Genomic DNA, 18,522 nt, shown 5'->3' with positions numbered 1-18,522 from the left:
ATTAGTTAAACAGAAATTTAAAGGTACAGTGACTAGAGTGAAATCCCTGCAAACTGCATGGACACTTTTCAAAGACACCATAACAGAGGCTCAACTTAAATGTATACCACAAATTAAAAAACACAGTAAAAGAACTAAAAAAGAGCCGCTGTGGCTTAACAACCATGTAAAAGAAGCAGTGAGAGATAAAAAGGCATCTTTTAAAAAGTGGAAGTCAAATCCTAGTGAGGTAAATAAAAAGGAGCATAAACACAGCCAAATTAAATGTAAAAATGTAATAAGAAAAGCCAAAAAGGAGTTTGAAGAACAGCTAGCCAAAAACTCAAAACGTAATAACAAAATGTTTTTTTAAGTACATCAGAAGCAGGATGCCTGCTAAACAACCAGTGGGGCCCCTGGACGATCGAGATACAAAAGGAGCACTTAAAGACGATAAAGTCATCGCAGAGAAACTAAATGAATTCTTTGCTTCAATCTTGACAGCTGAGGATGTTACGGAGAGTCCCAAACCTGAGCCGTCTTTTGTAGACAAATCTGAGGAATTGTCACAGACTGAAGGAGGTTTTGGAATTAATTAAGAAACTTAACAGTAATAAGTCACTGGGACAAGATGGCATTCACCCAAGAGTTCTGAAAGAACTCAAATGTGAAATTGTGGAACTATTAACTATGGTTTGTAACCTGTCCTTTAAATCAGCTACTGTACCCAATGACTGGAAGATAGCTAATGTAACGCCAATATTTAAAAAGGACTCTAGAGTTGATCCTGGCAATTACAGACTGGTAAGTCCAATGTCAGTACCAGCCAAATTAGTTGAAATGATAGTAAAGAATAAAATTGTCAGACACATAGAAGAACATAAATTGTTGCGCAAAAGTCAACATGATTTCTGTAAAGGGAGATCACGTCTTACTAATCTATTAGAGTTCTTTGAGGTGGTTAACAAACATGTGAACAAGGGGGATCCAGTGGACATAGTATACTTAGATTTCCAGAAAGCCTTTGACAAGGTCCCTCACCAAAGGCTCTTATGTAAATTAAGTTGTCATGGGATAAGAGGGAAGATCCTTTCATGGACTGAGAACTGGTTAAAAGACAGGGAACAAAGGGTAGGAATAAATGGTAAATTTTCAGAATGGAGAGGGGTAACTAGTGGTGTTCCCCAAGGGTCAGTCCTAGGACCAATTCTATTCAACTTATTCATAAATGATCTGGAGAAAGGGGTTAACAGTGAAGTGGCAAAGTTTGCAGATGATACTAAACTGTTCAAGATAGTGAAGACCAAAGCAGACTGTGAAGAACTTCAAAAAGATCTCTCAAAACTAAGTGATTGGGCAACAAAATGGCAAATGAAATTTAATGTGGATAAATGTAAAGTAATGCACATTGGAAAAAATAACCCTAACTATACATATAATATGATGGGGGCTAATTTAGCTACAACTAATCAGGAGAAAGATCTTGGAGGCATTGTGGACAGTTCTCTGAAGACGTCCACGCAGTGTGCAGTGGCAGTCAAAAAAGCAAATGGGATGTTAGGAATCATTAAAAAAGGGATAGAGAATAAGACGGAGAATTATTGCCCTTATATAAATCCATGGTACACCCACATCTTGAATACTGTGTACAGATGTGGTCCCCTCATCTCAAAAAAGATATACTGGCATTAGAAAAGGTTCAGAAAAGGGCAACTAAAATTATTAGGGGTTTGGAACAGATCCCATACAAGGAGAGATTAAAGAGGCTAGGACTTTCCAGCTTGGAAAAGAGGAGACTAAGGGGGGGCATGATAGAGGTATACAAAATCATGAGTGGTGTGGAGAAAGTGAATAAGAAAAAGTTATTTACTTGTTCCCATAATATAAGAACTAGAGTCCACCAAATGAAATTAATGGGTAGTAGGTTTAAAACAAATAAAAGGAAGTTCTTCTTCACTCAGTGCACAGTCAACCTGTGGAACTCCTTGCTTGAGGAGGTTATAAAGGCTCGGATTATAACAGGGTTTAAAAGAGAACTGGATAAATTCATGGAGGTTAAGTCCATTAATGGCTATTAGCCAGGATGGGTAAGGAATGGTGTCCCTAGCCTCTGTTTATCAGAGGGTGGAGATGGATGGCAGGAGAGAGATCACTTGATCATTACCTGTTAGGTTCACTCCCTCTGGGGCACCTGGCATTGGCCACTGTCAGTAGACTGGACACTGGACTGGATGGACCTTTGGCCAGTATGGACCAGTATGGCCATTCTTATGAAAGGAGTCCCCTAAGGAAAATGCTCAGGTAGAGCCAAAAAAGCTGCCGTGTGTGCAAAAGATTACCCCTTTTAAACAAATCTCAAATTTATAAACCTTTCAACCCTAATAAAAAGGGATTCAGCTGCACTCTGGCTATTGTGGAAAGCCTGTAATGAGGTGTTCCTCCGGCTGGTCAATTGCCAAGCAAAAAACACTACACTGCATGAAAAGCTCGGTGCGAGTAAGCAAAACACCAATAAATGGAAAGTATTGACTACAGGGGTTCACGGCCAATTGGACATGCTTAAGGACGCTGTACAAAAACTAAAAGCAAGGGAAAAAGAATTACTAAAACAAATAAAAGAATAAAATAAAATACAAAAAATCCCAAGTCCTACAGGGCATAGTAAAGAAACTAATATTAAAGCAAGGCAGAGCTCCTGCAAGTCATAATCGCTGCAAATTGATTATCAAGCAGCTTAACTAGAAGCTAGGCTTCGCAACCCACCAAGTTGCAGCAGTCACAGCAAAAGAATGGGATCAAACACTGTCCAGGGTAAACCCTGACTGGGAGGAAGAAATAGGGGACCCCAGGGAAACCTGGGAGGAAAATATATGAAATAGTCTGCAAAAATGTACACACAATGGGTGCACTCCCATGGCCCCAGTAGCGCTCTAACAACTCCCGTAGTGAGTGGAGGTAGCACAACCGTTACCACAGTTCCAGTATCGGCCACCAGCTTAAAGACAATAGCTGACATTTGGGGACCCTGAACCGAGACATCTTTTCTAGATGGTGTACCAATGCAGTTTTACTTGCAAAAAGGGAAGGGCTAACTACCCTGGAAGTCTATCAACTCATGTGGGTATGTGCAGCCTCGGAAATTAGAGCCACTTTGGATAGGTTGGTAGTCACCGACAACGTTGGTTTCCTGGGTCTAATGGCAACATTTGGGGAACAGATAGGTAGGTGTAATATACAAATATATATAATGTAGAATATATATATATATACAAACAAGGTCTCTTATGTGGTGGCAATAAAACCAGCAGTTATCTATACAAACAAAAGTGGTATAAAAGGGATCAATGGGAATATGCTAGGGGTCATTCCCAAGGACGAGGGAATAGGGGTCAGCAGGGGGATCGGGTATACCCACGTCTCTGGCAATATCAAGCCAACACCTCTAGGCATTAAAAAAGCATTAAAAAAATAGTAAGTCATACCAAAAAAATTCACCAGACAAGCTGCCTCTAATTCTAGCAGCTATTCGCAGCAGCAACAGGCTAAAAACCAAAATCCAGCCTTTTCAAATTACGTTTGGAGAATCAATGCGCCTTATAATTAACATTAGCCACCTAACACAAAATAAAAAAAAAATCCCTCATGTAACACAGCGTAAATATTTACAGTGGCTTAAGCAGCTGCAAAAAAACAAAACCACTCTCCAATATAGGGTTAATCAAGCTATCAAACAAATAAATAAAAAAATCCATGCACAAAAGCATACTAAAACAGCCCTATAAAAAACAAAAAAATCAAACCATATATCTCAAATTAAAAAAGGGGGGCCACGCACTAAAATCAAAACAAACAAAACCCTATTCCATAGTGGACCGCCTCAGCCCACTAGTTTACTGTATAAAAAAAAAATTAAAATGGGTACATGTCTCACAAATTAAATTTTTTGCATAAATAATAATGTCAAACTTTTTACAAAAAAACCCTCCTAAAATGCAAAACATAAAGCGCTGGCTCAACCACTACTACCCTCCAAATCCATAAAACCCCAGTATAAGGTTTAGCAGTCCCTGTATGTTCTTGGGGGCCTGTATGTCCCAGATATTTAAAAATATCTTGGGAAAGCCCACCACAATCTCTTCCCTGGTCAAAAATAATTCCCTCCTAACTAATCAAACATAAATCCCCATCAAAAAACCAAAAATCCTCTTAAAATAATACAATAAAAATACTAATCAAATCCTAAGGCCACTAAAAAATACCAATATTTATGCCTGGAACGGGGAAGTGGAACTTAAAGTTCACCTTATAAACATCAAAAAAACAGCTAAAATTAAAAAATAAAACTGCCTTAGCCATAAAATGCACTAAAATGCAAATTCTCCATTTAGCATCACTCGAACATAAAATGTTCTGGGTAATATCAAAAAACATTAAAGTACTAAAACACCTTTTAAAACAACCACAACAAAAATCTTTATTTAATGCCTATAAGCATTAATAAATAGAATATGCCTTCAGCATAATTAAGTCTAAACTGCTACTAAAAAAAATTATTATCAAAATTGCCCATCAACAATCTGTAAAGGCAAAGCTATGAAAAGCCAGGCCACTATCAAAATTGACCATGGGATCTTTCTAGTTACCTCGCATTATGGATCAATGGGCCAACCCCCCACCCAAAAACCTACTAAATACACAACAATGTACAAAGTGGGACCCTCGTAAATGGGTATGCCTCTCTCTGCCTGCCACCATAAAACCATGCAATAAAACTACATTGTTAAGAACATACATTTAAAATAAACTTAAAAATGTAACACGTGTTTTATATAAGGAACAATGTATATGTGTTATATCCTAAAAAACAATATTTAAAAAAAATAAAAGTATTAGCCAGCCACCAGTAAATAAGTGTAAATGCAATGCTAGCTCTTTATACACCAATAACCACACTTATTACCTCTGCAAGCTAAAAAATGCCCAAAGTACCGTAATCACCCCCTTGATTAACTTCTCCATCTCCCTTGGTTTAAATTGGCAAAAATTAGCTAATCATCTGCTTCTAAAAGCAAAAATAACTCAGTTTTTGGGGAAAAAAAACAAATAAAAAAACCCCCAAAAATATAAAAAAAACAAATTCTCCAAATAACACATGCAAATAAAAACATAATTAAAATCGCTAATTCTAAAAAAACCTCACTGCATATCATCGGTATAATGTTTTTACAAGCTGGTCTCCCACTTCCAAAGGTATATTGTCAATCATGCTTCATCCATTGTTAATTGTATTGGTACTATCCTGTGTTTGCCCAATTAAAATGTTCTGTATGTGTTGCTAAATAAAAAAAATGTTTATCAACTTGCAACCACAAGCTCAAATTACCTCCCAATACATTGCTATAAAACAATTATATAAAATATGACCCACTCAAAAATTGTTCTCAAAGGGTCAAAAGGGAAATTATGTTGTACCATGGGTACCGTGCTATATAATTAATTATGTTTTGGCTGTATACATTGTATGTTTTATAATAAAAATTAAAATATTAAAATAAATAAATAAAATAGTAAATACTAATATTAACCATTTTCTTTTTATGCCTTGTAAGCAACAAACAAAGTTGTGTCTGTGTCTATGTTAATTAAATTTTAAAAATTTCAAAAGCCCAAGCCCCAGTATGAAAAAAAATAATTACAAAATTTGGTAAGGTCTAATTTACAATGCCTTTCTTATTCAACATAAAACACTGCTATTTGTTACCTTTTAAAGGTCTCTGCAAAAAACTATTTGCATAAATAAAAAAATGTATGCATCTATCATATATATATATATAAAGGCCATTTTTAAAGCCAAATGGCCAAACAACCCCACCAAAACGCCAAAAAAAATCAATGCGCACCCATGGTTAAAAAGGGGCAAATTAACAACCCTAAAGTAAAGGCTAGCAGTCTTAAAACACAAACTAATTAATTAAATCAAAACCAAACAAAATAACCCTCCCAAAGGTGTTTTAAGCCATCAAAAAATAACACCCACTAAAAAATAATCAATTATAAAGTAACACAGCAAAATCTATAAACTTCAACAACAACAAAAAACTATAAAAACAAAATGCATTGCCACAGAGCTTTGGGTTCGTCTAGCCAACAGCTCCAAAAGCATCAAATCGCAACCAACAAAGCCCAGCTCCCCTCTGGAACCAATCTGGCTGGCCACTAAATCAATCCAAACTCTAAACTAACAACTATAAACATCGACTGGCAAAACTGTGTGCATGGTGTATGTGTGTAACTAAAAAGCATATGCTAACTGCTGTATTCTCAATAAATGCAGCGTGTTGCCTTTTCCCCTATAAAAAAATTGTGTGTGCTTTCTATAAGCATAACAGCTCAACTAGCATCCCATTGTGGACCTTTTGCAGCATCTTGCCACAACCTTAGGTCCCTCTGGGCCTAGGCGCCAACTTTTCCAGGTGCCAGTGGATGCTCTCCCCCGCCCCTGCCCCACCCCCATCACAACCCCTTCCCCAAAGTCCCCACCCCAACTCTGCCCACTCCCTGCCCCATTGGACCCCTTCCCCAAATCCCCGCCCCAGCTCTGCCTCTTCCCAGAGCGCACCTCGTTCCTCCTCCTCCCCCCAGCGCTTCGCGACGCGAACAGCTATTTCGTGCAGCAAGCGGTGGGAGCTAGGGGGAGAAGTGGAGCGGCAGTGCACTCAGGGGAGGAGGCGGAGTGGAGATGAGCTGGGGCCGGGGAGGGCTGGGAGCTGCCAGTGAGTGCAGAGCATCCACCAATTTTTCCCCGTGAGTGCTCCAGCCCCGGAGCACCCATGGAGTCGGCGCCTATGCCTCTGGGCAAGGCGGACATAAAATTGGAGGGGCCTAACTTCAAAATGTCTCTATAGTTCAGTCACACCATTCGCTCACTGCTTTTTGGTCTCCTCAGCAGTCTCCCTCAGTCAGGGACGCAGTGCTTCTTCCCCAGTGGCTACCCCTCTTTAAGTTAGCCACTATGCTGTTCTTATCACATCAAAATGTATATGTTGCTGTTGGCTTTATGATTTAACACTCTGGGGGCTTATAAGAAGGAACTAATACATAACTAATAAAATGATTCTATTCTCATTAGTCCCATTTGTGACTAGAATATCCTCAACATCATTACACAGCAAATTCACATCATTTAAAGATATATCTGCATTCCCATTAAATGTATTTACTTTCAGTGGTTTACAAGTGAGACAAAAAACAAAACCAAAAACAAAAACAAACAATAAACAAACCCAGTTCTAGGATGAATATGGATTACGGTATCTCAGGCTGGATTTTTTTTCCAAATTAAAAAAAGGGTTAGTATTTTTTTTAGTTATATGAATATAAAACAAATAGGGGCCAGATTCTCAGCTGGTGAGCTGGAGCTATGCTGATTTGTATCAGCAAAGGGTTTGGCCTTATCATTCATGAGTCCAAAGTTACTCTTTGGCTCATCTATGACTCAGAAAAGAGTTTCATTTACAAGTGAAGTTAGCAAGTAATTATAGTCACACAGCATTCATCCTGCATACCCATTTAATGTAAGTTATTGCTTTCTGATCTACATAGCAGACCTAAGATCAGATTCACCAGTCCATCTAAGGTTGGTGCAGGACTGTGTGATAACAGAAAAGTAAATTTAAGCCAGCTTTACATTCCCCTGATCCTTGATCTGTGCATAGATCAGCTCAGCCAAAGGCTGCTGTAATTTACATCGGCTGCCCAGAGCCTCAATGAACAGTTTGCAGCTGGACACTACCATAGTGTAGGGATGTCCTGACCACATCCCTTACATTGAGGACTAATGGGGGTGGCATAGAACTGCCACACCAGCTCATCATCATCAAGAGATTCCCCTGGCAGCTGCAGCAGGTTAAAGTCTGGCCTCTTGGCTACTATGCTGTGCTCTCTTTTATGTATGTGTAACTCCCACTGACATTGACTAGAGATCTAGGACATTGACTGGAGAATTTTTTTAAAATCAAAATATGTCCAGATTAGTATTTTACATAGTTATTTACAAATTGCACACTTACCTTGCATTGCTAGGACTGGCTGTTGTCAGATTAGCCAGAGCTATGGCAGCACCTTCTTTTACTTCTTCATTCTCACTGCTTAGCAACTGAACTAGCTGGGGAATCCCTTTAAAAAAATAATTGTACATATGCTGCTTTAAATAACCCATGGGAAACTGTAAAATGATAATATGGTCCTTACAAAATGGAGCTTAATGGAGCTAATTCCATCTCCTCCCCAATTTACTCACCTTGGATTCCAAAAGCATCTTTGCTTGCTAAACTCTCACACATAGCAGAAATAGCTTGAGAAGCAGCAGCTTTAGCACCATCATTGTCAGTTCCCAAAAGGGTTACAAGGCACTTTTCAATCTCTTCTTCATGCAAAATTCTTCTATTTTCAGCTTTACACAAAAACAAAAAATAGCATTAATCTTCATAGAAATAGGATTGCAAATGAGAACGACATCTATTTGATCTCACACATTTGTTCCTTGCTTTTGATACAAATGAGAGACTAAAGCCCAGTGTGTGGCATCACAGTTCAAGGCAATTGCACCTATATTCCTCCCTCCTGGTCCACCAAGGGCACTCACTCTAGCTCCCGGTTCCTCAGCTGTCACCTCTCCTGGCAGAGACCCGCATTAAAAGGCAAGGGAGATAAAAAGGATGCATTTTAATAACCAGCTTTAAACACAAATAACCAAATTCAGTGGAGAGTTTGTTTCCTGGTTGTGCAGACTCAGTGATTCAGCTTTCACATTTTCTGTTTACTACAGTCATACTCTTTAAGGGATATATTCTTCCCTCAGTTCATGCTAATAGGAGTCATGTACATGAAATTTAAAGGCAAATATACAAGTAAAAGAACAATTAAGCTGTGTACTTGATGGTTCCCATATCAGTCACAGTATTATATGGACCAAACAAAAGGCAAGGGCAGATAAAAAACGTGCAACTCATAGTTCTTCATTAAAATGCAGTTTAAAGGAAATGTTAAAAGACTTGGGGCTCAATCTTGCCCTATGCCGCACTGATGTGCCAGGGCAAGGAAGAGTGCACAGGAAGTCTCCTCCTACTATACAAGCAGGAGCACAAGATCTTTCCACAGCACTCAAAGGAGGGCTGGCCAATAAGCTTGGAGAACTCACCTACCTCAAAATAGGTGTGGTCTGAAGTTTAGAGAGCATGTCCAGCTCCCTCCCTTCACCCAGCAAGGCTACATGTTGCTGTCAGCAATCCTGTTCAGGGTAACAATAAAGTGCACACCAGAGTGCATCCTCCCTGACTGGCAGGAGTCTGTAGCAAAGGAAGCACTGGATAGCATATCTGCTGCTCTTCATCACTGTAATCACTAGGGCCGAGAGCCAACAAAACACTCAAGCATGTGCATAACCCATGCTTGTGAGTAGTCCCATTGACAGCAATAGGGCTACTTATGTGCTTAAAGTTATGCATATGGGGTAAAATTTTCAAAAGTTCATCAGTGATTCAAGAGCTCAAATTCCACTGACTTTCAATGAGACAGATATATAAATCACTTAGCCACTTTTGACATTTTTGCCACAACTATTTAAATCCTTTGCTGAATCAGAGCCTAGGCCAAGATGCAGCCCGCAATCTGTGGTCTAACTGAAAAAAAGAAGATAATTTTAATATTATCTAAAACATTTACATTCATTTTATAAATTTATTATTTTATGTTATTTAAAATCGTTCTTCTCAATGAAAACGGAACTTCTGTGATAGTTTTGGTTTGGCTTAAAAAAATTCTCAGTTTGACCATAAAGCTAATGAAAACTAGATTTTCAATCAAGCCCTATTACTGCAGAAATGGCTCAATGCATACATATCACAAGGCTATCGTTTTCTCTTTTCCAGACAGTTTCTACATATTTTATACTCATCAAAGCTACATAATCTACATCACAAAGTATAATACACAAAAACTCAAGTGTTGGGAGAATTTTAAGCAACAGCAGAAAGAAACTTGGCACAGCATTGACGTGTAACAGCCAACTCTCTCAAGAGGGCATTAAATGGGATTACAGACTGATTTGACAAGTAATAGACTTTGCTTCCGACCTGTTGCTTGCCAAACTAGTCTGTAATCCCTAATAACGCTCTCTAGGGGAGTCTTCTTGCTTCAGTAATTTGTTTTGATATGGCAAATTCATCGTTGCTATATGAAATTTTTGTATTTTTTTAAAATGCTATTCTTATTTTTCCAAATGCCATGTGTGATTAAGGATGAACATTTTTTTCAAATATAGGTAAAAAATATATTTACTGCCTACATGAAGGCAAATTAAGAACATTAATACTCTGCAGTAGTTCCTTTAAACTAGTAAATATAGCCATTTCAAATGTATTAGAAATAATCTAGAACAGCAGATTTTGATTTGACTTTATTGTATACTATTACAGTGTACATATAAAGAAAATTATTAACATTTTAAGTTTCATTTTTCAATTGTATTCTAAGGACAAATATTTCTGGCTGACCCTATCTCTATTTGCATGAGCTTGTCCATTTGGGTTTTATTATGGGCCTTTTATGTACAATAAAGCAGCATCATTTTGCACCAAAGCACTTCTCATGTTCAGATGATAACACCATATTTGTAGTGATAAATCTCTTGACCCTGGAATTATTTGAATATATTGATCTAATAGTACACAGAGCAATCAGACACAGGCAGCCAGCAGAGTCTGGAGGACCAACACCTCATCCTGTTTTTGAGCACTGAGCCCATCATGAACTAACTCTTGTTTAGGTTGTTTTTTTTTTACTACTACTCATTTTTACCCCAAAACTAGGAACAAAGAGCCCAATACACTATTGCCCTGCACCTTCTGTAATAATTTATACCAAAGCAAAGTCAGGACAAAGTGGATGAAAAATACTACTAAATTACAATTACAGAATTTTAAATACATTTTGTTCTCACTTTGCACTCATGTAAATGACTGCATTATTTGTGAGACAACAGTGAATCAGGGTCAAAGCTTGCAATCCATAACTCTGGATGTACAAAATAAAAGCCCTGCAAAGGAACTGTATTAAATACATAATTTTGTGGCACAACAAAGCACAGTGATTAAACTGCCAGTTTGGCCTTATATAAACAGAACACTGAACTAAAGATGGTGTCCAAAATTTAATAAAATATTTATCCCACCTAAGTTGCTTTGTTCATACAGTGTAACCCTTTTGTGACATCTTTCCCAACAAAGAAAAGCTAAGGCAAATACTTTTTTGAAGGATGACATGCAAAAAAATGTGTTTACTAGCATCACATCCATCAGGAAAAAAGCAACTTCAGCTACAGCTGCCAACACTATTTATTTCAGAAACTGGCACTGGTTTATAGCTAACTGTTGCCGTCAGAAAATAGATACATGTACCATCATAACAGAGGTACAATTTTCCATTTTAATGCAAGACCATAATTCTTTTTCTCTACCCTGCTGGAAATGTTCTCAAAATCCAGCTGTGTTCACCAAACCTGCAAAGGGCAGATTACTGTATAGTTATAACAGATTTTAATGATGAAATCACATGCTGACTCAGAACTATAATGCACTATATTGGATTTCTGCCCAAGAAGTCATGCACTTACATTTTAATCAGAGTAATAATCGAGTACTATACCACACACTAGGCATACTACTAATGCAATGAATTTACAAATGTTGCATGTTTAGTACATTTACAGTACAAAAAATTCCCAAAACACAATTGCATACTGTTGATTCTGATTTTCCCCTACACTGTTCCTGGTAATTGCTACTGTTCCACCTTTTCTTCAGCTGAGAAGTTAACTTTAGATCATGAACCTGGCTAGCAGCAACGTATTTAACATCTCCCTCTCTCCCTGGTGCCATGTCTAGGAGCTAATATATTGGACAAAAAGAAAAGGAGGACTTGTGGCACCTTAGAGACTAACCAATTTATTTGAGCATAAGCTTTCGTGAGCTACAGCTCACTTCATTGGGTGCATGCAGTGGAAAATACAGTGGGGAGATTTATATACACAGAGAACATGAAACAATGGGAATTACCATACACACTGTAAGGAGAGTGATCAGGTAAGGTGAGCTATTACCAGCAGGACAGCAGGGTAATAGCTGGTAATAGCTCACCTTACCTGATAATAGCTCACCTTACCTGATCACGCTCGTTACAGTGTGTACGTAGAGGATCTCCCAGTCGATTGCGATCTCCAGCAGTGCAGCGGAGTTGCCGCTAAGACAGGCTCCCTGCCTGCCTGGGCCCCACGCCACTCCCGGAAGCGGCCAGTCCGGCCCCGGAGCAGAGGGGCAGGGGTCTCCCTCCACACACTGCTCCTGCCTGTAAGCACCATCCCCGCAGCTCCCATTGGCTGGGAACGGGGAGCTGTGGCCAATGGGAGCTGCGGGGGTGGTGCTTGCAGAGAGGGCCAGTGCGTGGAGCTACATGCCACCTCCCCACCCCCAGGGCTGCAGGGGCGTGTTGGCCCTTTCCATGAGCAGTGTGGGGCCAGGGTATGCAGGGAGCCTGCCTTAGCGGCAGCCATGTACACCACTGACCGGGAGCCACCAGAGGTAAGTGCTGCCCGGCGGAAGGCCGCACCCCAAGCCCCAGCCCTAAACCCCCCTCCCAGAGCCAGCACCCTAAACCAGCCCTGAGTCCTCTCCCAGAGCCAGCACCCCATACCGCCTCCTGCCCCCCAAACTCCCTCCTGCATCCCAAGCTCAAGCCCCAAGCCCCCTCGCAGAGCCAGCCCCGAGCCCTCTCCTAGAGCCAGCACCTCATATCCCCTCCTGCACTCTTACAGTCTGCCCCAGTCCAGAGCCCCCTCCTGCACCCAAACTCCCTCCCAAGGCTTGCACCCCTTACCCCCTCCTGCACCTCAACCCCCTGCCCCAGGCTCATCCCAGAGCCCCCTCCTACACTGCAAACCCCTCGGCCCCAGCCCAGAGCCTGCAGCCGCTCCCGAACCCCAGCCCCCTACGCCAGTCTGGTGAAAGTGAGTGAGTGGGGGAGAGCAAATGACGGAGAGAGGTGGGGATGGAGTGAGTGGGGAGGAGCTTTGGGGAAGGGGAGGGGCAGATCCTGGGTTGCCCTTAAATTCAAAAAATGATTTTGGGCATAAAAAGGTTGGAGACCACTGATCTACGCCATATATCGTAGTCTGAAGAAGAGACCAAGCCTTTATACTGAGACCATTGATTGCGTTTGTAAAGAAAGGTAACAAGAAGATGCATCATCACTGGCAGTTATATCCAAGGACATAAGATTGTATGATACAGTAATAATTATGAGTAGTTCTTGTCAGCATGTGCTTTAGGAATGTCGTACTGTAGATGTTAAAACAGTAGGACACCAAAATGCAAAAAAAGGTGAGCAAAGGGGGAAGAGAGGTATGTGTTTATATGCAAGAAGTAAATGTGAAAGAAGAAATAAAAATATATTGTAGTAGTAGGAACATAAGTAATCTACCTGGAATGCAGTACATGGAAATCTGTCATAGGACTATGAAAAATGGTGTTTACATTCTTATTGTTCATTTTTTCCCAGAATGTCAAAATAAAATAGCAACACTGGAAAAATACATCATGAAAGTCTTGACACAATCTCCTCCTCTCCAATCTACGGTGCCAATCATCAATGTACAGAACTCTCACTGACATTACACCTGTGGAACTTCCATTGACAAGTGGAGAAAATGAACAGAGATCCATAGTGTGGACTGGAGGGGCAGAGTTGCTCTTTTCATATAGCATTTGCAATAAAAATAATTGTAAATATTCAATTGGTCAATCTAGGGAGGTTATGAGAAGAATTAGATGAGGACACAAGAAAGGAGACCTGAGAGGCAGGGGAGGGGAAGGAGAGTTTTTTCTAACTGTATATTAAATTAGATAATATGTTTACAAAATGTACATAAATTAAATGTATAATGCTGCCCTGTGATCTGAAGAAATTGGAGAGGGTAAACAATGCTGCATTCAGACAATCTGAGGCAGGTTGGGGTATCCCCTACAGACAAGGAGCCAGAAGAGCTTCCTTTTTCTCCAACAGGACATGCACGGGATCATGGAGATGGTGCCACAAAGGGTAGAACAGAGGATGCGGCAATGAGAAAAGATCCTAGAGATGTAACCGTAGCTGGGAAATTGGGGGAGGAGGGGTGGGAAGCCTCCTCTGAGAAGCCCTGGGATGGATGTGGAAATATGATGTCCCATCTGTGGCCAGCTGGGTCATTTTGCCTGGGATTTCCCAGTCCAACCACTGAGGCCCAGTGCAGTGCTGGGAAGGCCAGCTCCACCGCAACTTCAGAATACACTGTGCGACCAAACCTTTGGAGATGGAGCCAGTTCATCAATGGCATGTAATTTTCATGCTGAACCATTCACACACGAAGCTACTGCCCACATGTCATGCTACACTCTCTGGGGTGCACATTCATCTGATCACCAGTGGGAGCAGGCGATAGTTAACGGGGAAACAATAATTGTATGGAGAGATACTGGGATTGCTAGAACTCCACATAGTTAAACTCCATGTAGTGAAACCCCATCAAATGCTCCCAGGGTGTGAATCCTGGGTTAAAGTTCCCAGTGTAAAAGCCTTCACTCTATCTACAGCACAGACTTCCATATAGACCCAGGAAGGTCAGGAGTATTGGTTGTAGATGTGCTAGCAGACATTCCATTTTCTTTGCTGTTGGGGAAGGATATTATGGCTTTTAAGGCAGAATGGGTTAACTGGACCCCTCAGTTAGCTCCCAGCTGCAAGGGACCATGTCAGCCAAAATGCAAATGGAGCAGGTGACAGGGATAAGTAGGGTTGGGTATCCCTTGCAGGTAACAAAGAAACTGATACTTGAGATAGCAACAAAGAAGGGGGAGCTTCCCTGCCCCCTCCAGTCTGTGACTGCCTGGTGGTCTATGAAAATATAAAGGACCCTGAGCAAAGGGGAGAGGAACTGCTGCTCATCTCAACTCAACTGCGGGGAACAAAAGCAATAATCTTCCTCCTCCCCTCAACAAAGCTGAGTTTAGGCCATCTGGGTTCCGAGGCCTGACCTCCAAGGAGGTGGGATAGACAAAGAAATTTGGCTAGGGGGAGAGAATGTTTATTATGTGCATTATTGAAGTCTCAAGTTATAAAAGGTATTGGCAGACATGCCAGCCAGGGAACAAACTTGTGGGTTCCCCTAGGATGCTAGACAAGCACCCTAATTATACCCACTTCTTTATGGAGGAGATTTGACAGATATTGCAACCCCATGCAGTATCTTTGGGGACCTTTGTATTACATTTATGAATGGTTTACATATGATTGTGTTATCCTATAGGAACTGAAACTGTAGGGGGCGATTACTTCTGAGATTGTGAACAACTCCAGAGAAGTTCCACCCCAAGGTGGTTTGTGTATACTAGTTCAAGCTGGGTTTTCCAGAAACTACGAGACAAAGAAAGGGCTTTTGGTATAAAAGTATGAACTTGAACTGACTCAAGGCCTTCATTTTGTTTCAGCAGACAGATAGGACCCTTCTTCATAGGTTGAAACCGCTGCTGGACAGAAGGTCCTGTCTGTTTACTGGGTCAGAAAGAAAGCCCTGTTATTTTAAACTCAGCCTTTTATACTGAAAATCTTTTCTTTGTCTCTTGGTCTCTGGAGACTCAGTTTGAATTAGCATATGCCAGCCTCCCTAGTGGGGGTGGTACCACTCTGGAGGTGATTACAACATGAGGGATTGACCTTACTCATCCCACACTATTTTTCATTCCTAGAGGAGCTGCAGTAACTCTCCACTCTTCCCACCAGAGGTATTTTCATGTATAGACTTATTTAAACAGCATCCTCATGGGCAAAAGTGATGAGTTTGTTCTGCATAATTCTCAACTCAATGGTGAATTAAAAAAACCTGGCTGCAAAAATAGGAACCATGCTATGAATAATTATTAAAAGAGAAGAAAAAAAGCTATCTAATTCCACAGGGATTTATTAATCTGCAGGCCATTTAAAGTCTATTATGTCCCTGCAACAGGAATTTATACCCTAACTTGCCTGACATTTAGATGAGCAGTTGTAGGTTTAAGAGAGGGGACTAGCCCAATTATTGTTATTCAGGTTTATCCACTGCCAATGAGGAATATTTAATGGCAAACAACGCTTGAGATATCAGGTATCTAAAATCATTAAATAAAAGATAAAGGCCCAAATTTTCAGAGGCCAAGATTCCCTTTTTGGAAGCATTTTATACCCACATATTAGCAGTTTCTATATCTAATTTAGTACCTGTTTGCTATTTTGACCACTAAGATTTGCAACTGCAATTCATTTATGGAATTATTTCTTCCCAGCATGATTAGTAGTCTTATGCTGGGAAGTGACCCTCAGGCTGGCTGAAAATTCACCCCCACAGGATTTCCATAAGAAATTAACATAGAATTTTAAAAAGTAACTTACGATCATAAGCTGCTTTAGTAATTGCCTTTGCTGCATTCTTCTGAATATCAGGAATGGTAGACATTTCTGCAAATGAAAGTAGCTTTTTAAGGCCCCCTGTCTGCTGAATTAGTTGCATAGTATCCACATCCTCAAGACAATTTGCCACTACTGCAAGAGCTTCCACATGAAGATCATTAAATTCCTAGTAAGAAAAAATAAAAAGTCTTCTAATGAAGATTAAAATATCTTTAACTTTTCTAGCTTCTAAGATAATTACCATAATTAATTATTGCACATTCTGGTACACAATGAAATCCATTATGCATCTTTTAAAACTATGCTGACAGACTCCACAACCTGTGTTAACATGGAGTCAAGCTTGGTTATAATTATGAAAAAAATGGAAAGACTCCCATTGAGTTCAATGGGCTTTGGATCAGGTCCTTAGAGAGAACCTGATATCTTAAGACTTCAAAGAGCTTTACTATATATTAAGCCTCATGATACTCCCACAAGGGAAATAAGTATCATTATACTCATTTTACAGATGGTTAAAACTGAGGCAGGAGGTGCTCACGTGACTTGTTCCAGATCTCAGAGCCAGAGCCGCTTCTAGGCATAAGCAGACTAAGCAATTACTTAGGATCCCAAGCAGCTCAAGGGGGCCCGCATTCGCTTTTTTATTATGTGATGGGGGTGGGGGGACAATCATTCCTGCTTAGTGCCCCCAGTGGGACAGCATCACCTCTGCCTGGAGCAGTGGAGTATCCAAGTCAGGAATGGAACCTGGAATCACTGGTGTTTAGACTAAATTAAGGGAACAAGATTGGCTCTGAAACTGCACTAGCACTGGACAAAATATAGAAAATGGAAAAGTCACATAAAATTAAGCCATGTGAATTCTTCCACTATTTAAAATCCTTTGAAAAATGTTACAGTAATGTCATTATAAAAAGAGTGTTAACAGAACCAAAATGATAAAACAATAAACACAGCATGAAAACTAGTGATTCTCCCACTCACTCACCAGGTATAGCTGTAAAAAAAAAAAAAAAAGAAAGAAAAAAGAAAAAAGATTTTCCAACTACCATTTAGATGTGGTGAGATCTTATTTTTATCTGAATAAGCTGACAGGCTGAAAAACAAAACCAAATGTGCTTCCCAGATGATGGTTAATATGAGAGAAACCCTTCCTTTACTTTATCATCTCTTCGCATATTACTGATCAGTACCACAGCAATGACAAAAACTACCTAGGCTGCTGCTCTTCGGCCCCATTCTGCCATTGGATATGGATAGAGCCCTTTTTAATGTTTTTAATAAAGTAAATACTAATGGAAACTGTGTGATCATGGGAGACTTTAACTTCCCAGATATAGACTGGAGGACGAGTGCTAGTAATAATAATAGGGCTCAGATTTTCCTAGATGCGATAGCTGATGGATTCCTTCAGCAAGTAGTTGCTGAACCAACTAGAGGGGATGCCATTTTAGATTTGGTTTTGCTGAGTAGTGAGGACCTCATAGAAGAAATGGTTGTAGGGGATAATCTTGGCTCAAGTGATCATGAGATAATTCAGTTCAAACTGAACGGAAGGATTAATTAAAATAAATCTGAAGCTAGGGTTTTTGATTTCAAAAGGGCTGACTTTCAAAAATTAAGGAAATTAGTTAGGGAAGTGGATTGCACTGAAGAATTTAAGGATCTAAAGGTAGAGGAGGCCTGGGATTATTTTAAATCAAAGCTGCAGATGCTATCGGAAGACTGCATCCCAAGTAAGGGGAAAAAAATCATAGGCAGGAGTTGTAGACCAAGCTGGATGAGCAAGCATCTCAGAGAGGTGATTAAGAAAAAGCAGAAAGCGTATAGGGAGTGGAAGAAGGGAGGGATCAGCAAGGAAAGCTACCTTATTGAGGTCAGAACATGTAGGGATAAAGTGAGACAGGCTAAAAGTCAAGTAGAGTTGGACTTGCAAAGGGAATTAAAACCAATAGTAAAAGGTTCTATAGTCATATAAATAAGAAGAAAACAAAGAAAGAAGAAGTGGGA

General features: G+C 40.1%; 1 protein-coding gene across 10 annotated transcripts in view; it reads right to left on the bottom strand.

Annotated features, from left to right (window-relative positions):
* Positions 1 to 18,522, bottom strand: part of ARMC3 (armadillo repeat containing 3) — a 118,973-nt gene that overhangs the window by 66,369 nt on the left and 34,082 nt on the right. For all 10 annotated transcript variants that reach the window (XM_048837900.2, XM_048837901.2, XM_075125915.1 and 7 more), the window contains 3 exons: positions 16,492 to 16,675; positions 8,279 to 8,431; positions 8,049 to 8,154 (listed from right to left, as the gene is read on the bottom strand). In XM_048837900.2, coding sequence (XP_048693857.1) covers positions 8,049 to 8,154; positions 8,279 to 8,431; positions 16,492 to 16,675 — 443 coding nt within the window. The remainder of the gene's footprint in view (positions 1 to 8,048; positions 8,155 to 8,278; positions 8,432 to 16,491; positions 16,676 to 18,522) is intronic.

This window comes from Caretta caretta, chromosome 2 (assembly GCF_965140235.1).
Source record: "Caretta caretta isolate rCarCar2 chromosome 2, rCarCar1.hap1, whole genome shotgun sequence".
Lineage (NCBI taxonomy): Eukaryota > Metazoa > Chordata > Testudines > Cheloniidae > Caretta > Caretta caretta.
Note: the sequence above shows the minus strand (reverse complement) of the source record. Positions and strands in the feature narration are given on the sequence as shown.